Raw genomic sequence first — 24727 nt, 5'->3', positions numbered from 1 at the left:
CCTCTGGCGTGGCCCAGCTCCTGTGCTTTGTGTCAGGTGCCACCGAGATGCTTGAAAACAGAGATCAAAGACCAAAAAACAAAGGAACCAAAAACTGACTGATGAAAGGAGTCTGCTCTGGAATACAACAAAAAAAGTCGAGGTGTCAGAAAGGTTCCAGCAGTGCCTGGGATGCGTGGAAGCGCTGCGAGCCGGCAGGGAAGGGGGATGCTGAGCCGGTGTTTGGACAGTCCCATGTGTGGTTTGGGGTCCAGACGTCTCAGGATGCCCGGGGGCGTGCGGTGGGCTGGCGGCCGGACCCACGTGGTTGCTGTGGGGTGAAGCAGCCTGGGGTGGGAGCAGCGGCTGTGGGGCGCTCCCCTCCAGCGCTTGAGCTGGGCTGCGGTGTGGTGGTGTGAACTGGGGGTGGATTTACTGCTGATTTCGGTGGTGGTTGGCTGCCCGCTTTGGGCTGGTTGGCTGTCTCTCAGTCCTCGCCTGTTAATGTCTGTCGGCGGTGCTTAAGGGAAAAGAAAAGAGGAGTTTATAAAGGCAGCAGGTCTCCGCGCAGCAACAGGCAAGGCAGCAAATGGTGCAGGGAAGAGCGCGAGGGAGGGCGAGAGATCTGTCTCCATCAAACTGTCACCAAGTAGCTACAAGTGACGCAGGCGCCAGCGCCTGTTCCTGTGCCCCTGTGCTCCCGTCTGTGCCTGCGGCCGCTGGCACTGGATGCCTGCGAGCCTGCGTTCCTCTCCGTGTGTGCCCGTCCCCGGGAGCGCGGTGTGCGTGGGGGCTTCACCAGTGGCGTGGAGCGAGCTCCTCAGAGAAGCGGGCCGAGCTCCAGCAGCAGAGGCGCGCTGCGATACTTCAGCAGCTAACGATGCCTTTTGGAAAGCGTCCGGCGTGCCGTGGTTCTGCGTGGTGTGAGCAGCCTCCGGGAGTCTGAGCTCAGCAGCCTGTGCGATGGTATCGGCAAAAATGTGTGACCTGGTAAAATGAGACACCTCCCTCCGGCCCACCTTGCCGTACACATCCATCGCCACCGGCTGCCTGGGCTGGCCCAGATCAGGGACGGCTTGCGATGCTGCTGTTCGTAACAGGCAGCGATACGCGCTGTCCCCACGGACAAAGGGATCTGCTGGTGTCACACCAGCTGCAGGCCCTGCGAGCATCCTTGCGCTGCCAGGAGAGAGGAGGCAGCACCTTCCCCGTAGCCAGACACCAGGAGGTGACAATGATGCAGGACACGCTGGACCTGCCCACGCAGAGTGCTTCACATGGTTCCTGTCCAGGACAAGCATCTTTTGCATCAAGAAAGGAGCTTTTTGTGCACGGCAGGGACCACGCACAGCCTGGCCTCTCCCCGTGGCAGAGACCCCGGGCACTGCCACAGGGCTCAGCACCTGGGAGCCCCAAGGACCGCACGCAGCAGCCCCAGTCCCTCCAGAGCCCAGGAGGCAGCGGGGTCTCATCAAAACGTCCCGCAACCCCAGGCCTGGCTCCACAGCTGCCACACAGGGCTTTTCCTCTGCTGCGCAGCTCCAGAGCTGCCCGCCAGGACGGGAAGCAGCGGGCCGGCAGGCAGCGGAGGCGGGAGCGCAGGACGTACCTGCCTGCCAGGGGCTATTCCCGCTGTCACCGGGATGCCATTAGGATGCGGCTCATGCCTGGCTCCACGCAGAGGATGCTCGACTCCGCTGTCGTTTGAAGGGCAATGACTCAGGGACAGCGAATTTGTGAATGAGACACGGAGGCTGCTTGGGCGAGAAGTGGCCATCTGTCCACGCTGCCCGCAGCCCCAGCTCCGGTGGGCAGAGCTACTGCCTGGGGAGGCTCGACCGGCCCGGCCTTGCTCCTCTTCCTCACTTGGCTTTTGCTCTTGGCTTCTCCCCAGAGCCTGTTTCCCAGCTGTGATCCCCGGGATGTCAGAGGGAGGAGTGGAGCTGGGTGCACGCAGCCAGCGTGGGCTCCCCCAAACTCTGCTGATGTGGCCGTTGTGTTAAAAAAGCCAGCATGAAATGGCATCACCTGGCAAGTTTTTGGCTATCCAGAGCCCTGCCTGCGTGAGCATCCTGATTCTCCTGGTCCCGGCTGGAGAAGGAAATGCTGCCTGCCCTGCTTATCCCCTCAGAAGTGAAGGATACACGGATTTGACATCTCAGCTGACATCTCACCTCTGCACGGCCGCTTCTGCAGTGCTTCTGGCGGATGGAGGCTGCAGAGGGCAGGAGGGCTGGTGGTCCCTGGCACGGGAGGGCAAGAGGAGCACTGCGGCAAGGAGAGCTGGAGGATGACCCCAGAACCACGAAGTAAGCTGTGGAAGGAGGTAAGCCTTCATGCTTGAGGACACAAAGCAAGTACTGCCGGCCCAAGGTTAGGAATCTCTGTGTCCAGGGGGTGCATCTGCCTGCCTGTTGAGGAGGGATGCTTGTGCAGGCAGGGCGTGTACAGCACCAAAGTCCTGTGATTTCTGCTGCCTGCTCCTTAGTTTCTAGGTGAATTCCAGGTGCGTGGTTGGGATCTGTTCACCTGTAAGTTACTTGGATCTTTATCATGGCCCCATGAGGCCATTTCTCTTAGCGGGCTGCAGAGCTCCCCTGCCCCATGCCCTAAGCCCAGCCATGCGTGTGAGCAAACCTGCTCTCTGGAGCACCTGGAGTTGGGCTTGTGGAAAACATATTGAGGAGGTGCTTGTGAAAATCTAGGCGTTAGACTCCGTGGTGTTTACAGACTTTGCCTGGTGTTCCCCTGTTACCTCTGCAGCCCAGCTGGCGAGGCAGCGTCTGCAGAAGTTTCTGTGTACGTGTGCGAGAGCAGCGTTTATTTGCCGTGATGTGTTACTTGTTTGTCACTGGTCATGGCTCTGCTGTTAGAATGGGATTGTCAGGGAACAGCCGGAGCTGCTGGGATGGAGGGCTGGCTTGGAGCACGGTCGTGGGGCAGCAGCGAGCCCAGGGCGTGGGGCAGCTCCCTGGACATTTCTCACTCGCGGAAATGCAGGGGAAGCACCTCCACTCTGCGGAGATAATTAACCTCCGTACCGTGCTTTGGAAGTTCAGGTCTCTGTGTCGGTGTTACCAAGGACGCCGACTCCTTTGCTCACCCCCCTATCTCGCAGCACCCTGCCTGCCACTCCCTGCCTCCCCTCCTGCACCCGTTTGCACAGCATCCCTCAAGGCTCGCCGCAGGCTGAGGAGGAGCAGTGCCGGCCAGGAGCCATCTGCCTGCTGCTCACCATGGAGACCGAGAGTCATCCTGGGTTTTTCCCCCCCTCCCCGGGTGCGTTACGGCCCCACCTGGAAAGGAGGGGGAGATTTCTGCAAGCGGTGCTCAGCCAGGGATAAAAAAAGAGGTTCCAGCTCTCAGGTCTGAGACGAGCCACGTCCCATCCCGTTGTCTCCATCAGCAGAAGCTGCCAGGAGCAGTGATAAGCGTCTAGGAAATGCTCTTTTGCTCATTTGCCCTCAGTTTAAGGGACATCGGCGCACAAGTTGAGTGTAACAGGCCCTTGCAGCCGCCCACACGAGCCCAGCGTTAACGTGGGAGGCTCTGCGCCTCCCTCTGACCCTAAAAGGTCTCTGGGAGCTGGGCTGCTGAGGTGGGATGCTCCTGTCTCCCGCTGTTTGCTGCGTGAGGGAGCTGGGATGGGCCAGATTTATGTCACTGCGGGGTGAGCAGCAGGAACTTCTTCCTTGCCCCCATCAGCTGGTGGGTAATTTATGGCTCGTGGCACTGAAGTGTCTAGCCTTTTTTTTTTTTATATCCTATCTCATGTAACAGGATGTTCTCATTATCTGTATGAATGTTTAATCTACTTTTGAATCCTGCTAAGCTGCTGGCTGCAGCGCTGTCTAATGGGAGTGAATTCCTCAAGTGATGCTAATAGATTGCAGGGACCCGACTTCCCCTCTGTCCCGACTCCATCGCGTTCATCTTCAGCTTCATAGCGGTCTTTAATTACTTTTTAGCTCGTTGGGCTGATAGCAGACTGGGCTGCTAACTAACCCACTGGTTAGCCTCACCACGGAGAGGTGAGTGATGGGCACGCGTCTTTCCGGAGCCGTGCTGGCTAATGCAACTACTGCAAAGAAATCGCCGCTCCTGAGCCTGCCTGGCTGAGCCCTCCCGCCTTCCGAGGCACTCTGAAACCCCCAGGAGTTGTTGGGAGGATGCTGGCGAATGCTTCTCTGGATTCCCTCTCCCTGTGGCCGAGCTCCTGCTGCACGACGGGTTCCTGTGGGAGAGCAGCACTCGGGAGAGGATGCTTCCCCCAGCCCATCCACATTGTCTCCTTGGGTCTTCCCCCAGCCCCAGGACACCCTTCCTCCTTGGGCTCCGGCCGTGCGGTCTCGCAGGGGAGACAGAGGAGGACAAAGCCCTCCAGATGCCGAGGAGAAGCTGCTCGCCCCCCGGCCACCGGCGGTTTGTCCCCGTCTCCTGGTGTCCATCCCCTTCCCACGCATACCTTCACGCTCCCGTCCTGGCCTCGCCTTCCCGGCGAGCTGCCCGTCTCCTCTCTAAACCCCAGCCAAAACCCTTCTTGAAAGGAGAGCACAAAGCCGTGGGTCAGGATTTACTGTTGCCCCTCTCGCTCGGTGGGCTCAGCGTGGGAGCGCTGGCCCTTTCCGCCGTTCCTGTGCTCTCGGGATTGTGTGCCTCGGCCGTTTCTCAGGACAGAGAGTGTCTGTTGCTGGTGTTGTGCAGCCTGTAGCACAATGGGGCGCAGTCCTTCCTTCCAGGACACTTCCAGAAGGAGCAGGCTCCATGTGCGTTTTGTTTGGATTCAATACATTTGTTTTACAGCAGCGCCTGCAGGCAGCCCACCAAGACCGGGGCCGCACTGTACCAGACAGCGTCCGAGCGTGGGCAGGCACTGCCAGAAGAAATCACAGGGCGAGCAGCGGGGACAGACCCAGGGCGCAGGGGGGCTGAACGCGCCGCCGCCATCGCATACGCCGGAGCGATGGGGGCTGCGGGCAGCAGCGAGCAGAGCGCCTTCACCCGGCGTCATCCTCCCTTGGAGGAAGGATGCATCTGTCCCAAGGTGGAGCTCGATAATGAAACAAAAATGTTATTTTGTGGGAATTGTAGTGGTTTTGAGCAGCAATGCGGTATCAAAAGCTTGCTGCAGTGGGCCGGGGTCCGCAGGAGCGGTTGTGCAGAGCTGGGTGGCTGGATCGCAGGGAATGCTTGCTGTGTAACAGATGCAGCCGCACAGCCGTGCTGGGATGCCAAGGGTCGTGTCTCCTCAGCGCAGTCCCGGCCGCAGCGCTGCCGAGGGCTGTCCGGTGTCCGGAGCGAGATCGCGAGCGCCGCTCTTCCAGGGGATGCTCCCCGTTTCGGTACAAACAGCGATTACGGGCTCTTCCTCCTGGGTTTGTTCCAAAGCGAGAGCTGCGTCTGCGGGGATGAGGGGATGAGGCCGGGCTTCTCCCTGGCCTCTGCCCCAGCACAGACGCGTGGCAGCCCTCAGTTGCGGTGAGCAGATCAGTGAAGAAACGAGCCTGTAAATGTGCCCGTCCCCGGGCTGGGAGCCGGCAGCGCTAACTGGTGCCCGGGGCTGCCCTTGCCCACACGCCAGCAAACCCCAGGTGTGTGAGCTTTTGCAGAGGCAGGTCGAGATGCTTGCTGTCCTCACCGTTGCTCCAGGAGTTCCCAGGTCAGGTGCCGAGGCTGAGATGCTTGCTCTCCTCTCCGTTGCTCCAGGAGTTCCCAGGTCAGGTGCCGAGGCTGAGATGCTTGCTCTCCTCTCCGTTGCTCCAGGAGTTCCCAGGTCAGGTGCCGAGGCTGAGATGCTTGCTCTCCTCTCCGTTGCTCCAGGAGTTCCCAGGTCAGGTGCCGAGGCTGAGATGCTTGTTCTCTCCGTTGCTCCAGGAGTTCCCAGGTCAGGTGCCGAGCTACGCGGTGTAGGGAACTTCAGCGCGGTAGGGTTGGTACCTGGGCTTTGAGGTGCGCAGAGCTGTAACAGCTGGAAAGCTGTTTGCTCTTAGCGCTGAAAGACGAGCGCTCAGGGAGCTGTGTGTGTCTCAGATTTGTTTTGAGTAGCTTGGCGGGGGTGTTATTTTGGGAGGCTTTTTTTTTTCTTCCTATAAAAGAAGGGGCATTCAGATAGCCTCTCTAATCCAAGAACTGGGAATTAAAACTTAAAATGCTAAAAGCTGTGAGCAGCTTCATGGAGTCACTAAGGTGTTGTGAACGGGTAGCTTTGACTTACGTGGCTTCGGGGTAATTTAGGAGTGACCTCAGCAATGAGCTCAAGGGATAGGTCTGGTCCCGGGCTGCGGGAGCACAGGATGGGTTCCCCTGCCCAGGACTCTCCCTGAGGATGAGCCTGGTCGGTGCCGGACCCAGCACAGCCTCCCCTGTGCCCGTTCTCGTGGTCGCAGCGTGGGGTGATGAGCCAGGATGCAAACTGGCGTCATGCACAGGATGGCTGGGGGAAAACTAATGGGAGAACAAACCCCGGAGATGGGTGGGCTGCAGGGTACCGGAGTGCCCGACATGTGCCAGCCAGCCCCAGTGGGCAGCAGGCAGGATGCTGGTCCGGCCGCACCGTGCGGTGTTTCCAGCAGCGCTTGAGGAACACCGGCTCTGGCGAGCGGTTGGGGTTCCCAGCACCCCACAGCCTGCGTGCGGCCGGCCCCGTTCCCGCCGAGCGCCCATCCCCATCCCATGCCGTTCCCACTGGCGGCCTCCGTTGCGGTGTCCGGAGCCACAGGCGCTGCCTCCCCTCCGTGCCCGACGGTGCCAGGGTACAATGGGCAGCGGTGCCCCGGCCCTCGCCTCCCCTGGTTGTGAAACGGAGGATTGGCGGCTCCAGCGCTGTCATCACCAGGCATAAGTCAACGTTATATAAAAAAAAAAAAAAATTAAAAACAATACAAAAAAAATAATCACACACAGTTGCTGGGGTTGGGGTTGAGTTGGTTGCCCCCCACCTCAAACCAGGGCATGTGAATGTGGGAAAGTGGGGACAACGCAGCTCCAAAACTATCAAAGGAGTTACCAAAACCCAGCTGTTACAGATATGATGTTAGAACAGCCTATAGCAAAGCTAATTTGAAAAAAAAAAAAAACAAAGCTCTTTAAAAAGCTTGGCATTGTTAATGTCAGGATTGCAGGCGGCAGTAATTGAATACAATGGTAATTGGACAGTGCAGTTGTGTTTGTGACTCCTCCTGCCCGGCTGTGGACATTAGCATTCCCTTAATCCTCTGCCATCCAAGGGGGCTCTTCTCTCCCCCCGTGCGTGTCCTGCTTCCCGCGCTGCATCCTGATGTGCCAGAGCTTGGAGAGGTGCCCGAGCGGCTCATTAGCAGTACTCATTTCCCTGTGTCCAAGATTAATGAGGCGCAGCCACTCCAGATGCTCATCTCAGGCCACGATGGAAATGTGAGTCCCAGAACGGCTCCGGGAGGGAAGGGGGTCTGGCAGGGGTTTCTCCTCGCAGCCCACCGGGAAGCAGGTAGCTGGGTGCGCGCCGCGTCCCAGTGAGCAAGGTGTGAGCGAGCTCCCTGGGGGTGCAGGTGAATGGCGGGGTTTGGGGAGAGTTTTGGGGCAGGTTCCCGGCTGCTGATGGGGTTTGGTCCGAGGGAGCGGCTCGTGCATCGCCGCAGCTCCACGCAGGCTTCCCCCTCTGCCCTCGTTATCCTCTTCCCGCTCTGCTCTGCAAATCTGCCAGGGGTGCTGCCCCAGCCCCTACCTCTAATTACTGGGAAGGGGTCGTCACAGCTGGGCTGGGCCCCCCGCGCCACGAGCAGAATTTTCCTGGGGGAAACCTCCTGAGCCTTGATTCCTGCTCTGCTGGGAAAACAGCAGCTCGTTGGGTTAATGGCTGTGGGCATCCAGCCCGTCCCAAACACTGCGTCCTCCACAGAGGTGTTGCCTCCCACGGAGTATGCTGTTTTGTGTGGGAATACTAAGGACGCAGAAGGACCCTGGGAAAGCTCTTTGCTGGAGGATGCTATCCTGGCGCTGACAGGAGGCAGCGGGAGGAGCGCAGGCAGCGAGGAACTCAGGAGTTCCGGCGAAAAGGCCGTCGCTCGTGCCGCTTTCAGATACCGGGCGAAGTGCGAGCAGGCAGGCAGCTTAACGAGATGGGTATTGGGAATCCAGGGAGCTTCCTTTCTCTTTAATGTCTGCTGTGATGGGGCATTTTGGCACACCTGCAAAATTCAGAGGCAGATAGATAGCCTGTCTTCCTCCTCACTTACGAATTGTGTCTTTGAAGTTGGCCCCTTTCCTAGGCAGCAAAACTCTGTGCTTTCTCAGAGTCCTCTAGCTGGTCCTCTGAGCTAAAAATGCGGGAGGAGGGCACTGAACGAGGGCCTTTTGGAGTTCAGGTCACTTATATTTACTTGTCCAGGCTGGAGACCAGCCAAAAGCAAAAACAGCATGGAAGGAATGCTGATTGCAACCGAACTCACTTCCTGAACAAAAACATAAAGGGCAAGAATGGAAAACAGCGAGCTTTCCCCATTGATTTCAGCAGAGGATAAATTTCTTCCTGTCCTAAATTCTCACACATCTTTTACAACAGCAAGAGAAAGCAGGTTGCATGGGCTAAGCTCAGAAATACGTAAAGCTGTGGAGAAACCAAAGTCGTAAGGCTGCTGCTTGAGCAGCCTGGGACGTTTGCTCCGCGCCTGTGACGCTGATCTTTGCAGACACGTGAGGGGAGGGTGCTGGTGTCTCCTGGAGGTCTGCCGGCATCTCAGCCCGGTCCCCGTGGAGTGGGGCAGCTGCCGGCCCTGCAGCACCAGCAGGTCTTCACTCTCTTCTATTTTTTGGACAGACCTGGGTGGTTTCCGTCATGGTAATGCCTGCTGTGACACCCGGAGGACCCCACAGCCCAGCAAGACGAGGGCTGGGTGGGACTGGGACAGCCGCACGGCTGCGGTGCTTCCCTCTGAGCAGGTGGGTGCCTGGGAAAGGAAAAGCAAAAGGGAAGACACCTGGGAAATGCTGGGGCCTGCTCGCAGTTTCTGAGTGAGCGCAGCTGCCCTGCCCTCTGCGATGGCTGAGGTATCGCTGCTCTGCAGCCTCTCACTCGGTGTTTTCATTAAATTCACAGCAGTGTCCTCATCTGAGACCCCAGCTCTGCCAAACTTTCCCGGTGCGAGTCAGCAGAAAGGTTTTAGGGGGAGAACGTTGCAGATCCGTGCTCGTGCGAGCTGTGTTCCCGCAGCAGAGCGGGACGAGCCCAAGCTCCGTCCTGCCGAGCTCTCGGGAATCTCCTGTGCCAGCTGCCGAACCGCGGGTGGGTGCGGCCCAAAGCGGGCGCTGGGTCAGTGCCGGTGACGGCCAGGGTCAGCCCGGGGACCCGGCGCAGCATCCCTCCTCGGCGGGCTGCACGCGTCCCCGTGTGGGGGTCATGGGTGCGGCTGGGGCCCGGGAAGCAGCGCGGGGGAGAGTCAGGGATGATTGAAGGGCTGGGAGGGAGACGTGAGAGAGTAAATCAGTCGAGCTTGCCTAAGTTATGACTAAATGGGGAGCGTGATACATCTGCAAATATTAGAAATGTGTAAACAGAGAGGAGGGAGAGGGATGGTGTATGGAATGATTGAAGGGAATGAACTTTTAGATGGAAAAATGTAGGTCAAGTATGAAGGAAAACTTGTAGGCAGCGAGATAAGTGCTGTCAGCGTAAAACAGCCTCCTCGGGAAACACGAGGACATCCCACTGATGGAGATGTCTGACGCTAAGCCAGATGAGGGCCTGGAAGACGGGCTGAGCCGGAGGGGCGGACTCGGCGTGTCCCGTCTGGTCCTTCCACGCGCACCCTCTGGGCCGGCAGACGGGGCCGGGCACAGCAGCGGAACCCCTCTGGGCCCGTGCAGGCCGCGCTGGGCTGCGGGGGAGTCCCCTGGGAGGGCCGGTGACCTCGTCCTTCCGCAGCAACGCAGACATCACTTCTCTCTCGTGAGGGTCCGCGTGCGGCACTTCTGCGTCCCCTTGGCGCCGCCGAGCCGTTGGGTGCCCGGGGCGATGCCTCGGCTGTGGTGCCGTTGCAGGTTGGATCCCTTTCCCGTTCGTGACTCCTTTGTGGACGGCTGCTGGCGTCTGCCGTTGCGTGTGCTGTCCCTCAGCGTTGGCAGCAGAGTTTTTGTGAGCAAGTCCAACGCTGCGAGCTGTATACGCGCGTTCCGTCTCTTTGCTGTTTATCATTCGTTACCGTGGAGCACCGAGGAGCGCGTGCAAGAGAGACTGAAGTGGCAGGACGCTGTCGGTGCTGTGTGGCTGCCAGGCTTGGTGCACAGAAAAAGCCCGAACAATTAATCACAAAGAAGTGAGTGGCAAGTTCTCTTGTTCTGGCACGTATCTTAATTCTTGTTTAAATTTGCAAGCTGTTTGTGGTGTAGTTAATGCCTCCAGTTTTTAATCCTGAAAACCTTATGACTTGGAGGAGAATTCATCCCGCCCAACTTCATCCATTTCAAATTCAGGTGGCTAGTGGACACTGGCTGTCAGAAATCCTCCCCAGTCAGCAGGGACAGAGAGCAGCACCTCCAGCGCCCTGGCTGCCGGGTGCTCGGGGTACCCTGGTGCTTTGGGGGATGTCTTCTCCTCAGGACGCCTTCTCTCTTGCCTACATGCGTAGGTAGTCGTGCGTAGATAACGGCACGGTGTGGAGGCAGGGACTGGCCGAGTCCTTGGACCGAAGTAAGGATGCGTCCTGTCCGGCTAGGTCCTGGACAGCCAGTCGATGGGTGAAGCCCGTTTTATACCCTCGGATTCCCCGTCCCAGCTGTCGTAAGGTGTCAGCAACCGCTGAGGTGTCTACTCCTTTACGTCCTGTTGAGGTTTGCTGGGGAGCAATGGTAGGTGCTGCTTTCCCAAAGGAGAAGAGCTCGTTGCTGCTGTGGAGCCTCACATGCCGCCTTGCCGAGGGGTCCTTCTGCGTCCTCCTTGCTGCCCCGGCACCCACGTGCTCCCCACGCCTCGGCCGGTGGGGAGGACACGCGTTGCAGCTGGGGTGGTGGCTTCTCTGGCCGTGCTCACCCTGCCCATCTCCTCTCCTCCTCCTGCTCCTCCTCCGCCTCCTCAGCCGCAGGGGGGAATCAGCTCTGGCAGATGCAGATCCAGACCTCAAAGCTCTCCCTCCTCAAAGCTCTCCCTCCCGCTTGCGTCCTCACAGCCTGATGGCGGAGTCAGTCCCTGCTCTGGAGCCGTTCCATTCTGAGTCATTAACTCAGGGGCCAGGGAGAAAAAGCAGGGCCGCAGCTGAAATTCCCACGTCCCAGCTGAAAGCCCTGACCACAGGGCTGTCGACTGAAACGCTCACTCCATGCATTGTGTCCTGGTCCCGATTAAACTTTCTGGGATGAAAGTTTCACCAAAACGAATATGTTTCCATGAAAATTCTGGTTTTCATGATTTGGCATTTTCCAGGAAAAAAAAACCCAATGAAAAAGCCTAAAATAGCTTGCCAAGAATTTCCCAACTAGCTTTAACCCTGAGACGCTACCATGGGCCAAACAAACGCTGATAAGGATCTATGGAAACATGGGGAAACAAAGCCGCGATGTTTCTAAAGCCTCCAGAAAATAAAAATGCAGCTGGAAGGAGGAGCGCGGGGTTTTCTCCAGGCTCGCCGAGGAGGGAGATGCGTTCCCTTTGAATCACGGGGAGTCCTTTCTAGCCGGTTTCCAAGTGGGATGTGGTGGTTAACATGGCCTTGCCTGCGTCGCTGGTGCCTAGATGTATTCATAGATGAGCTGGAAGTGGCACGGAGGGCGCTGCTCTCCCCAGCGCTGTCGTGGGTTTCTCGCAGCCTGGGGAGCGACTGCTGACCATGAGAAACAAGAGCTCTCCCTCCCCTTTACAGCGAGCGAAGACAAACGATTTCCACCCGCGCCTGATGCTCGGGAGATAAAGGGGGACGCGGGAGATACGGTCTTAACCGAAGCCATCTGCGCTGTGCCCGGCCAGCTGCGATGGGCACGAACGCACGGAGGGTGGAAGGGATGAGCTGGATTTTGCCGAGGAAGTCATCTCCGTCGGCCGCAGATGGAAAATGCTTTCTGTCCCCGGCTCGCAAGCGGCTGTGGCAGCGGGCCCGGGGCGGGGGGAGCGGGGACCGGACAGGCAGGGCTTGTGGCACAGCCTCACGTCTGCAGTCACAGGTGAAGCCCCCAGGTCACTTTTGCTTCTGGAAACGTCGCCAAGCACGGCTCTACTCGGCGGAAAGGCAAGCGGGGCGCACGGGGGCGTCTGTGCCGCTGTGGGGTGTCAGAATGTGCCTGGAGAATGACAGCGTTCCCCTCGAGGTCTGCCCGTTTGAGCCGAAAGAGGCGGCACAGCGAAAGTGCCGGATCCCTACGAGCTGGGCACCTCCCCCAGAACCAGGTAGACGGGTGGGGAAGGGGAGGAAGGAGTTTTTCGCTGGCAGAAGGACGAGCCTGGGGCTGCAGCATCCCAGCGGTGCCCGCCTGCTTCTGGCCGGCACCTTTTCCAGCAGGCAGAGACCTTTGGAAATTTCCCATAAGGATCAGCCCGTGGTCTGGTTTGCTGTCCCCTCTTCAGGGCTGATGGGACCCAAAGTGCTTTAGAGGAGGTGTAAAGCCCTGCTCTGCCCCAGGAGAGCGGCGGGGTCTTTCGGGGGGGAGGAAGATGCTCTGGGACGGGCAATAAGCGGACTGAGCTCTCTGGCCACCGGTCTTGGCAGAGTCACCGTGGCGTGTCGCAGTGCCTGTCTGTAAGGGACATTAGTCCACGTGGTTAATTCGCTTTATTTTTGTGGTGGATTGAGTTTGTCAGATGAGTTCCATGGTCCCAGCACTTCAGCTGGTTTTAATTGATCGGTGAGTTCAGCAGGCGACCCTGATGCACCGACACACGTTTCTCGCGTGAGCCAAGACACCTCCCCACCCCTCTCGCCCTGCGTCTCTGCAGCGCTTCGGCTACCCCGATGTTTGGGGAGGTGACGTGTCCCTCTCGGTGGCTTCCCCTAGGCTGTCTACAAGGCCTGGCTGTGCTCCGAGTATTTCAACGTGACCCAACAACAGTGCCGACACCGGATCCCATGCAAGCAATACTGCCTGGAGGTGCAGACCAGGTGCCCGTTTGTGTTACCGGACAATGACGAGCTGATCTATGGAGGTTTGCCTGGCTTCATCTGTACGGGTAAGGAGGTCTGGGCAGCGAGCACCCCGGGGGGACGGGGCGGGGGTGGGTGCTGGTGAGCCCCGTTGCGCTTTGTGAGCCACTTGACAGATTTTGAAGGCTTTTTGGGGCGGAGGGGGAGGAGGGCAGCATGGAAACACGTGAAGCAGGGCCTGACTGCTGAAATCGGCCGTCTGAGGGTGAGGTGCGAGTGGTTAATGGAGATGGGGCCACAGCCTGACAGCTTGGCGCGGGCGTTGGAGGCCCTGCCTCTAACCGAAAGCTAAAGCAAGCACGTGAGGGGCTGAAGGTGGCAGGATTAAAGCAAGGCTGGGACATTTAACCGCTACGAGCAGCGTTTGGGGTGTCCTGAGCACGGCCCAGGGCTGCAGTCTCTGCCTGCTCACTGGTCCACGCAGGCTTGCAGCCCCACTGGGGCCTCTCTGGGTGTCCCGGTTCTCAGGCTCTGCCCGTCCCGCAGCGCGCGGGTGGGAGGCACCAGTGCCCAGTCCCTCTGTGGCTCCATGCGCAGTCTCCCACTGACCCCCTCCTCTTCCTCTGCTTCCTTCCCGCAGGGCTGCTGGAGAGCCAGCTGCCTGACGAGGAGGCCAAGTGCTGCGAGGTGCAATGGGACTCCTGCGACCACCCCCCAGACAGCAAAGACGACACATCCCCCAAATCCACCGCGCCAGAGTCCCTCCATTTCCACCGCCACGACCCTCACCTCCATCACCAGCGGCAGAACCACTACCACCTCTACCACCACCACCACCACCACCAGAACTACCAGCCCCGCTCCCCGTCCTTGCTGCCGGTCTCCGCAGGGTCTCGCCTTGGCAGCAGCAGGATCAGACTGTGCGTGCTGGTCCTGATGCTTCTCCACACCATGGTGTCCTTCTCGAGCGTGCACGGCGGCAGCGGGGCGGCTGGCGGAGGGCTCAGCCTGGAGGCCCTGCCCGCCGTGGAGGAGAGCGTGGCACGGGACGAGTGACGCGGAGGGGAAAGCCGACCTCCAAGAAGAACGCCAGATCTTTTTCCACTAAGGGGGGCAGATGCTATTCCTCCAATGGGAGGCACGGGATTGGGGGTGACGCGCGCACACGCGCCCCCGCACATACCCCCAAGAGCTGCTCGCCGCGGGGCATCCCCGTGATGAAGAGTCTCTAATGCGCACAGGGCTGCGGGACTCGGCTTTGAGAAGGGTTCGGTCAGCAGCAGCCGGGCAGCGCGGCGTGCCCGACCTCGCGTGAAGGTACGGCAGCGGGGCGGGGGAAGCAGAGGGGAGGGGGTCCCTTTGGAAGAGGTGTCCCTGTGGGACCGCCGCGCGTCGCCCGGCCGCCTGCCGCGAGTGCCTTGGGCGCCCGCACCTTACCCGCCAGCGACACGCCAAGGGTTTGCCAGCCTCACCCCCGTTTCTTTTCCTCCTCGATCCGTAAATCCCAGAGGGCCAGGCAGGCAGGGAGGGGCACAGCGTTGCCCCCCCACTCCCGTCCCAGGGGAGAAACCCTCCCAACTCAAGGCAGAGCCATCCGTGTGGGGTGCAGCATGGCGTTCCCCTCGCTGGTGGGGTCTGGGGGACAGGAGTGGGACGGTATGCGACACTGTGGTATTGCTCGGGGTTCGTCTCATTACGTCCCCGACCTGCTCCAGCCTTGCCTCTCCTGCTCCTCCCCTCTGGAGAGGGAGGCACGGAGCAGGAGGGACGGCCTCGGTGTTCCCCGGTCTCCCCCTTTGCCAAGCATCCTGATGATTTGGTTTAACCTTTTTAGCTTTCTCTCCTGACTGGAGCGGCCGGTCTCCCAGAGGAGTTAGGGAGATGTGACTCCAGCAGTGCACAGGCTGAGCAAGGGAGCGAGGTCGCGCGTGGTAACCGTTGGAGAGGGGCGTCGGAAGGCATCCTTCCATGCTTCCCGGCTACAAATCATCGACTGGATGGCAGAAGGACTGGGCAAAAGGGCTGGAGAAATCTGGCTTGTAGGGAGAGTCTCCCACACAAAGAAGAGGCGCTAATAAAGCCCAGCTGGGGAAGAGAGTTTTTGTGAATACTTTCTGTCCGTGGGTGCCTCCCAGATCCGAATATTTCTAGGAGCCCAGCTGGGACAGCTGGACTCGGCCGGGCAAGGTGCTGGCTGGTGCAGCCTCGTTTGGCTCACTTGGTTTTTTATTTTTTAACCTGAACTCAGCGTTATCCAGAGACTCAGCCCCAAACAGACATCAGCTCCCACTTTCCTAGGAAACTCCCAAATTCTCCATCCTCCCACGTGGACCTGTTCCCAGGGTGAGCGCTGTGAGGTGGTGCAGGGGGCACGGCACTGCGCCTCCAGGCCAGGCACAGAGACAAAAGAAGTTCATTCTGGGGGTGAGCGAGGGGAAGGAGGGTGCGTTTTAGCCCGAGTCAGCTGCAAACCATCCTGGACGTGACAGGGATGTGAGCCTGCTGGTTGCCTACCGAGGCCGTGTGCTGATCCCTCTGCTCCCAGGCGGACGGGGAGCGTAGGGCAGAGCCCAGGGTGGATGCAGCCTGGGCTGGGAGGCAGGGGTGGAGCAGGAGGAACGTCCTGCCGCATCGCAAAGCCATCCCAGGTCCCCGCAAGGGTCCGAGAACTCACAGAGCTGAGGACCGTAAGGGTTTTGTGGTTTCTTCTGAGGTGGAGCCAACCCAAGCAGAGCCCCACGGGCAAAGCTACTTCCTACCCGGCTGGAAGAAGGAAGTACTGGGCACCTGGTGGCAAGGACAGGTTTCCTGACATTTCCAGCCCATTTCCAGACCAAAGAGGCTCTGAGAAGCAGCTGAATGTTTGCTTTCTGCTTTGACTTGCATCTCAGAGCTTTGGGGCGATGTTTACACGTTATCGGTTACCTGTTACCAAAGTCCCGCAGGTACAAAGCCTGTCCCTCCGCTGTCGGGCTAGGAGAGGGGGTGCTCATGGAAGGTGCAGCGTTTCCTGAGCAGATTTCCTTGCGGTTGCGACCCAGAAAAGGTAGGGACGTTCTTGTTTGACTGTTCCTCACAGCATCTTTATGTTTTCGGTCTAGTTTGTGCCAGCCTGAGAACGCGGACGTGCGGCAGTTTGGCAGACAGGGATGCAGCTCCTCCGTTTGCTGTGCTGCCGAGCAGCGAGTTGTGTCGCTGCGCTGGCAAGCGGCGAAAGCGCGCGGCCAGGGCGAGGGAGGGAGCGCGGCCCTGCGCCCGCCTCAAGACAGCCGGATGCAGTGCGCTCTGACGGAAATTAGATTGGTCGTGTACTGCCAAGAGTTAAGCTGATTCCAGGCGCCTGCCTCTCTCGGAGATAGGCTGCATCCAATCTTCGCAGGACTCATCTGGAGAGAGAAGAATAGCCCAGTGTGGTGTGTCAGCAAGTGGCCCTGAGTCACTGGCCCTGTCCATTGTCTGCTGGAGTGACACCGAGCAGCTCCCGAGCCCGCGCGCTCGCGGGCGGCGTGGTGGTACGGGCTCCTCCGCACCGCCTGCGTGCGCGGACCCCGTGTGAACAGCACCGCTCCGGAGGGGCGCGCGCCCTTCTGCCTGCCCCGAGGCGCTGCGATGGCCCGGCGCGTCGGTGCCGGTCCAGGCTCGGGCGGTTTCTGGTGGCACTGCCTGCGGAGGTTTTGTGGTGGGCGATTTCCACGGAGCTGCGGGAGTGAGGTCAGATAGCCCCAGTTATCTGCAGGGACTGGGATTTGCTGGGATAACCCGGGAGCTGTGACAAACATCGTCACCTTCCATAACATCAACTGCTCAGCTTCGTCCCGGGAGGCAGAGCCCGCGCCACGTCCCGATGGGTCTGAAAGCCGAGCCATTTCAAAAACGGGGAGTTCGGCGCGGTGCCTGGCGGGGTGCAGCTGCCCCATCGGCCGGGCAGCGGGGCGGCTCTGTGGGGCAGCCGTGCTGCAGCCGGAGGAGATCCGCACGCTTTCCGGGCTGTGGCTTCCCAGGAGGCGTTCACGCAAGGATAACGTGCCGGGTCGGCGGGGAGGCTGCCGGCTTGGCGGGCAGGGGGAGCGCGCGGGGTGCGGAGCCGGGATTTTACCTAGTGTGACTGGGAGGAAAGTGCTGAGTCTTCACAGACCGAGGCTTTTGGAAGGAGTTCTTTTATTTAGCGAGTCTGGGCTGCTGTCAATAAGCCCTGTGGTTTTAGGGCACCATATGCTGTATTCAACACTCTGCCAATCTGGTTAAACGAATCCAGAGCAGGCTGTGCGCAGAGCAGGACGGAGCAGCTGGAAGCGGCGCACGCCGCAGAACACCATTACAAGGCCCTCGGATAGAAATCCTCTCTTTGCTCTGACATTGCAACCTTAATGATCCTCCGGCCATGTTAGCTTTCTCTCTGCTCTGCGAGAGAGGAGGCCAGACAGGAGACGTTCGCACTGGCTCCGTTAGTTTATTTTTATTAAAACGTGGAGCGAGCGTGCCTGGGATAAGCAGAGAGGGGGTTCCTTTGCCCTGCGCGCGCAGGAACCCTGCAGCCCGAGCCCCTCGCGTGCCCGGCGCAGCCCTGGGACCAGGAGCCCGTTGCAGAGCCGCGCTTCTGCAGCCACCTGGGACTTTGGAAAACACCTGGATTTATCCTGCTGGGAATTTAAAACCAAGGTGCTTCCCCTTTTCATTCAATCATCTTCATTCTTCTCCCCAAAGAAGGTGCCACGCATCAGGATTAATGTGCAAAGCCCAGCCTTTCCTTCAGCGTAGAAACGTCTCCGCTCCGAGCAGAAGTGCCCGTTGGGAAGCGGTTATTCCTCCCTGGCAGGAGGCTTTCCCTGCCCCGCAGCGCTCGCGGAGCTGAGGGCGATGCTGGCGCGGCGGGGTCCGGACGCGGGGCGGAGCAGGCGGGGCTGCGGGAGGAAAGGTACCCGGGTCCGGCCCGGCTGGAGCGTTAGTCCTGGATTTTGCACTTTAATGTAGCTGCCAGTTGTACAAATTAATTAAAAATAACTGAAGAAAAATCCCAAAGAAAGGCCCCGCTTCCCCTGGTGAAGATTAATCATTAGTTGAGCCTTTTTCTTATGAAAATACAGATCCATGGTAGCCCCAGGCAAAAGATTCCCAGGGAGAGCCCTCACCATTCGTGCTCTGAGTTAGGGAAATCGCTTTGAAAGCATCTGACAACTAAAGCAGAACATGTTGAGTAACTTGGCAACACTCAGAAAACATCTTGAAATGGTTTTTGTTCAACACATTTTGCTTTGCTTCAATAGGAGATGTCAGGGCAGTTCATTCACTGCCGCTCAGGACTGCTGGCGATGCTGGGAGACGATTCTGCCCGCGCTCAAAAAAAAAAAAAAAAGGAAAAAAAGAAAATCCCTGATACCTGCTGCTCGCGGGGCAGGACCCTCCTCGGCAGCGCGATGGAGCTCCCCGCTGCCGAGCCCCGGCGTGGTCTCCCCGTTGGCGCGGGAGGTGGGTGATTTGCCGCGGGGAGCGGGGCCGTTTGCGCGGCCGGTGGGACGGGGACCCCCTGTCCGTCAGGGAGGGGCACGGCCTTGTGCTCAGCCTGCAGGTTGAAGGCTCTGCCCTCCAAAAGTCACGCAGGGATAAATTCTACCGGGACACCTCGCTGCCACCCCGAAAGGAATGCCTGTGGAAGGGGACAGAGACAAAATCAGGACAAACACCCTCAGATTCTGCAAAATTCCCCGTTAAAATCTGCGAGGTGCCAGCCAATTTTGTTTATGGACTTCCTGAGCTGCCCTGTGGCTTCCCACCCATCGGGGTATAAATCTCTCTTCAATTATACTTGAAAGTTTAGGAAGGGCAGTGCCTGATATTTCGGCAGGACGTTAATTACGATCTGCTTTGGCCCGTCAAACGCAGTCGGTTCTTGGGCAGCGCAGCGGGGTGACGGAGGTCCCCGCGTTCCGAAACTCCGCAGTCACCCCTCTCGCCCCCAAGGAGCCTGTTGAGGGCTCCGGCATCGCAGCAGCTCTCGAGGGGCCGCGCAGGTCCAAGCCTCGTTTAGTTTTGTTCCAGGAGTGAAGCTTTTCAGCAGCTCTCGGGTGTTCTCAGTCCGTGCAGGTCTTTGGGCGACTGCTCCCAGTCCTGCGCATCGCTGCGGGACAGGGAAAGCTGCTCTGCTTGTCCCCCGAGTGCCAGCCCAGAGTCAGCGCCTGACTCCCGAAAATCCCGGTGTTTTACGCCCTTCCCGCAGCCCCAGCCGACAGGCAGCGGTCCGCCTCAGGTGGCTGAGCCAGCTCCAGCCGCGCTCCCCACGGCTGAGCGGAGAAGAGCGTCCTCCCGAAAATGGGGCTCGCTCCACCCGTGGGCTGGTCCTGGGGGGTCCCGCGCGCTGAGACCCTGCGAGGGAATCGCCGGCATCAGCCGCTCCGGGGCTGTTTCCAAAGGGACCGTCGGTTCTGCCCTTCTGGGATGGAGGGGAGCAGAGGAGATGCTGTGGCCATACGCGAAGGAGAAATCATTTTTAAATACAGAGCGCCAAAAAAAAAAAAAAAAAACCAAATTCCTTTTTAAAAGTTGTAGGGCTTCTGTCCAAGCTCCCAGCCCCTGCTCGCCTGGGCGCCCGCGGGCAGGAGAGGGGCTGCTTTACCAAACACCGCTCCTCCCGCTCCCTCTCCTGCTGCCCATCCAGTGCTTTTGTTGAAGCAAGGTCAGGCGCGATTCCCGGTCTCGTTAGCGTTTTCTGACGATCCTCTCTCAGCCCAGGAAGTCGACGGCTTCGCCGGGTGTAAACTGAAACTCCAAAAAAAAAAAAAAAACCCACTTTAGGTTTGGCTTGTGAAATTTGGGGTTGGTTTTGCCATTTTAAAACGTATTTGGGAACTGTACGTGCTGGAGTTGCAAAACAAAAGGCATTTCAGGCCAGACAGTTATTTTTTTTTATTTTGAAACTTGTCAAAACAAGCCATATTGATAATTATGACCAATTTTTTTCAAATTGAGAAATGTATCAAGAACAGCCCTTTCCCACAAAACCTTTCATTTTCAAAAAAACCAAAATTAAAAAAAATCAATCACACTTTTTCTGCTCGCACAGTTGGAACTGGTGGCAGTGGATTCGGAGAGAATAGCAATTTGTAAGGAATTCCAACCAGCTCTACTTAAAATAGCATCCAGCCGGTTTCTTGGGGGCAGCAGGCTGGGCGGCTCCGCTGGGAAGGCAAACTGGCCGGCTGCCGTGCTTCCCGGGATGGGCTCGGGGCAGGATGATGCACCTGGGGCACGTTCCCTTGGGAATTCGCTGCTGCGGTGCCGCTGCCCGGGAGGAAGCACCTCCTCTTCTCCACGTCCTTGGCTGGTGGTGGGTGCCGCCGGCCGTCCTTCTAACCAGGCTCCGTTTTTTTTCCCAAACCCGACAAAACCAGCTTCTTCCCGCCTGCAGTACGTTCAGACATCGCGGTTCGGGGATGCCTTCCGACCCAGGGACGCTCCCGCGCGTTGACGGGGATTGAAACTGGGAGGAAACCCAACGCGCGGGTCTGGCGGGGATGCCGCGGGGCTGGAAAGGCAAAGGCCGCGGTTCCGGGAGAGCCAGTTTGAGGGAGAGCGCCGCAGAGAGCCCAGAGCAGGCGTCCGGCAGCCGAGGCGAGGTCTCCGTGCCCCGCTGCGGGGGCCGGGCGGGGGGTCCCGGCGGCAGGGAGCGGAGGAGCCCGCCGGGATGGCTTTGCCGGTGTGGGACCAGGCTGCTGGTGACCGAACCCTTCTCAAGTGCCCGTGAAATGTCGGTGGTTACAGAGCTCAGAGCTACAAAAAAAAAAATAATAAAAAAGGTCCTTTTACCGTACACGGTGGCGAGGTGAAAACAAAAACCATACTGCTGAAGTCAAAATATTCTTTCTATTCCCCTGCCCGGTTTCTCTTTCTTTCCAGCTTTCTCCCCCTGCCTCCCGGCCCCCCCTCTGTGCCCACCCCCCTTCTGTTTCTCTTTCTCCCCCCTGTCATAAGAAAGTGACTGTGTCCTCGAGGGGACGGATTTCTTATGCCATTTTATACACTGTGCTTCATGTTTAGAACTTTTTTGCACTAGTTCCTATTACATTTATTTTCCAAAATGGTTTGACAGAAAACAAACGAAAAAAACCCAACAAAAACACAAACCCATGCTATAATTCCGTTGTATTAAAATATTATCCTACTACTCTCTGTGTTAATAGTCTCTGTACCTGTAATGCTTTCAGTTCTGTTGTACTTTGGGGCAGAGGTTTTCTCCGCTCCTTGTTTAACCCAGTAAAGAAATAAAATGTTAAGAATTGATGATAACTTCCTCCTCCCTTTCTCTGCGGTTTCCTTGGGGCTGGGGGGGGTCCCGGCGAGCGGAGAGGCGGCGGGACGGGCGCCGGCCCTGCTCCCCACCGCAACCTGCCCCGCGAACGCCGTCTGTCTGACCTATGGCGGCTTTTTTCCTGCGAAACCCCATCTCAGATGGAGGACGGAGGAGGCAGAATGGCGGGACAATAACCCTGCCTGACTGAATTCGATTTCGTAACCTTTCTTTATATTCTTTTGTTTCTTGCCTTCACATTTCTTGCCACGGGGCTCACCTCAGAACAATAGCGGCAAAGACTGTCACCAAGAGATTCATCAGAGAATAATGACTAAACCAGGGTATCCAAATTTTGCCCAGCTGAAGTCCACACCCACACATAATCTGGAATTAATTCATCTGGACAACAGATCTCGGCATGCAACAGAGCTAGGACACTCCGCTCCAAATTGAAAGCTGGATGCCAGGCTGCGAAAGGCCGTGTCATAAAACTCTGAAGTTACGCTTCGGCCGTTCCTGCCCCGAGCTGAAAACTCTGCCGCTGGAAAGGAGACGAGGAAAAGAGAGCAAAAAGAGGGACGAAGTTGGACGGAGATTATTTCTGGTTTTTGTGCAGAAGGCAAACGCGGCGGGGAGGGCGCTGGGGGCATCGGCTCCGCCGCGACACCAGGGCGGGGAAGCAGCGGTGGGTGCAGGCGGGGAGCACGGCCGGGCAGCGGGGTGTCTGCTGCGAGGGGCTGCGTGGCGGGACGTGTCGCGGCTACAACCGACGGCAGCGTTTGGCCTCTCACGGCTCTCGTTCCCCTCTGCCCAAACCAAACGGTCTACATGAGACAGGTTTCCTCTGTGGCTCGGAAAGAAAAAAAAAAAAAAAAATCATGTATTTTCTGGAGTTCCGCAAGCGGGAGGCTGTGCTGGAAGTGTTGGACCCAGGCACGCAGCGAGGATTGCCGGTGCCCGGCCGGGCTGAGCGTGGGGCTCCCGCTGCCACGCGTCCCCTTGCCGCTCCCGTCACCTCCATTAACGGGCCAGAGGGGTTGGTGCTGGATTTTCACTTCCGCAGCGTGCTGGTTGTCCCTCGGGCCACGAAACCCAGAGGCGGGAGGTTCGGGATACCGGGACAGGCAGCCGGGAGGGTGACGGCGCTATTCCCCCTTTGGGCAACTAGAGATCAACATAATCCAGCCCATTTTTAACAGAAATCCTGCTGCTCGCTCGTTCCTTGAGGCACGTTAAGCCATCTCCAACCTCTGACGAGGTCTCCGGCAGCAGTAACCGTGAATTCCCACCACCTTTCTCCAGTAACCCTCAGCTTTGGCGGGGACCTGAGGGGACAGCGGAGACGCCGTGCAGGAGCGCTGCCCTTGCAAACCCGGGACAGCGGGGTCCTTTGTTCTAAAATCCTTTTGTCCTGCTCTGCTCCAGCCTGTTGTTTCGATTTCGGCGAATACCACGCTCCGGTGCTGCCCAAGTGTAAAAATAAGGCAAAGCCAGGACACATTCCAGGATGGAGCGTGAAGACGAGCTTCTGATGCATGACAGCCAGCGAACAGAAACAGAGGGGCCTCGTGTTTGCACGGAGGGGAACACGCTGGGCCCCACAGAGAAGCAGAAAAGCACGGAACAGCACTCAGGTGTCTCAGGTTAGCACCTGCCTTGCTGCAGGCAGTTAAATCCACCCCGGCCACTTCCCAACCTCCGCAGCCCCGCTTGCCTTCAATGCGCTTTCAACAGCGGTTGCTCTGGGGAACTGCCCCAACTGAAGCAGCTCTGGGCCTCAGCTGGGCTCTGGAAACGCGTACAGGAGCCTTGCAAAGGCCTCAGGACCCCAAAAGCAGCAGATTTCTCAGAAAATGTGCTTGGGATCGCTTGTTCCTCTGGCAGGATGGTCCCAGCAAGCCAGGTGCCATCATTCATTCCTAGCAACCTCCTGCTGCAGTGATGAGAAAGCACCAGCCGGCGTCTCTGCTGCGCTCGGCACCGGGTAGGCGATGGCGGTGATGGTGATGACAATGATGAGCTCGGAAGCCTCCCAAAATGGGCCAGCTGCTGGAGGTTAAAAGGCTGAGTGCCTGGCCTGGCACAGCCAAAGGGTGGGAGATGGAGCCTGGGCCGCTTGCTGGAGATAACGCCGTGGTGCGGCTGGGCTGGTGCGGGGCGTGCAGGCACCTCGTGGTTTTAACAGACCCCCAGCGTCTCTCCCCTCGGTCGCCGCCTTTCTGGGAAGAGCGGTACCACGAGCGTGCCTCGTTTCCCTGTCTCCAGGATGCCCTGGAAGAGGCATCTGTTGGGTAGTGGCCACCGTATAAAAAGACCTGAAGGTTTCTGGGGCCGGAGAAGGGGGCGAGGAGGCACGCGACCGCCCAGCCTGGGGGCAGGGATGCTGTTCCTGCGCTCGCAAAGAGCGTTGGGCAAAGTGCGGGGAAGGGTCTCGGGGGCCTGAACTGATGCAGCAGCGGCAAATCCACCCAGGAACACGCCGCTTCCCAGGGATTTCGTTAGCCGAGGTTCGGGGCTGGTGCGGGTTAAGTGGGTGTGAATTTTCATGCCTATAGGCTTGTGGACATCAAAGCTGGAAGGCAGCATGGAGTGAGAGGAGAAACTTCTCAGCTGGAAATTTGCCTTGTGACGCCATCGAAACTGAAACGGGCAGCGTAAAAACATTTCTGCTGGAGAGAGCATGGAAAATGCTGCACCTCTGAGCACACAGTACCAAACGCTGCCCGAACCGAACTCCAGGCTTGGAAATGCTCTGAGGTGCCAGGTGGGACTGAAATCACGGGTGGGGTGCGGCTTTCTAACGTCATCCCTCCCAGATGTGAACCCAGAGTTCCCTCTGTTTCAATGGATGACACCAAGGTTCTGCGTTCCGGTTTGTCAAAAAAGAACAGTGTCTCATTTTCCAGCACAATCTAGAAAACCTGCTGACTGTAATTGTATTTCTGACCAATTTCAGAGCTCCTGAAGCTTCTCCATCCTCTCTGGTCAGGCCTGATGAAAATCAGACAACGTGTGACCACGGACCTGCTCGAGGGCCTCCCTCTTTGCCCCGACATCTGAACATGGGAGACTACGAATCCCGAAGAGAGAGCCGGTGTGTTTTGTCCTCCCGACTCGTCACAGTGAGAACGCCGATCCAGGCTGGTTTCCACCTACCAGGACGCTCAAGGATGTTTCTAGGTGTTCCGCGAACACGTGAGTCGGAGCGCCCGGATGTCGGTGAGGAGTTCTTTGTTTATCTCTATGTGATCACACAGGTATTTTTGGTGGGCTGATGGATTTTGTGACTGGAAAGTTAGTGCGATGCCACCTCAGAAAACTGCTGAAAATCCTGCAGTTAAGTGTTGAAGAAATCATTAATGATTGTAATTTTCCTCAACTTTTGCCTGGAGGAGTCCTTTGTTCTCTTCTTTGTCTAAAATCT

The 24727-nt window shown here is 58.3% G+C and overlaps 1 protein-coding gene across 2 annotated transcripts in view; it reads left to right on the top strand.

Annotated features, from left to right (window-relative positions):
* NALF2 (NALCN channel auxiliary factor 2) overlaps positions 1-24384 on the top strand; it is a 30175-nt gene extending 5791 nt beyond the window's left edge. The window contains exons 2-4 of one of the 2 annotated variants that reach the window (XR_015259714.1): positions 12934-13105; positions 13660-14336; positions 24260-24384. Coding sequence is in view for 1 of the 2 variants with exons in the window: in XM_086756483.1 (XP_086612609.1) it covers positions 12934-13105; positions 13660-14075 (588 nt within the window). In the remaining variant the exon portion in view is untranslated. Of the gene's footprint in view, positions 1-12933; positions 13106-13659; positions 14732-24259 lie in introns of those variants that run through there. The other variant, XM_086756483.1, reaches the window with a different exon arrangement.
* The last annotated feature ends 343 nt before the right edge of the window (positions 24385-24727 follow it).

Source organism: Chlamydotis macqueenii, chromosome 11 (genome assembly GCF_036417535.1).
Source record: "Chlamydotis macqueenii isolate bChlMac1 chromosome 11, bChlMac1.mat, whole genome shotgun sequence".
In the NCBI taxonomy this organism is placed as follows: Eukaryota; Metazoa; Chordata; class Aves; order Otidiformes; family Otididae; genus Chlamydotis; species Chlamydotis macqueenii.
Note: the sequence above shows the minus strand (reverse complement) of the source record. Positions and strands in the feature narration are given on the sequence as shown.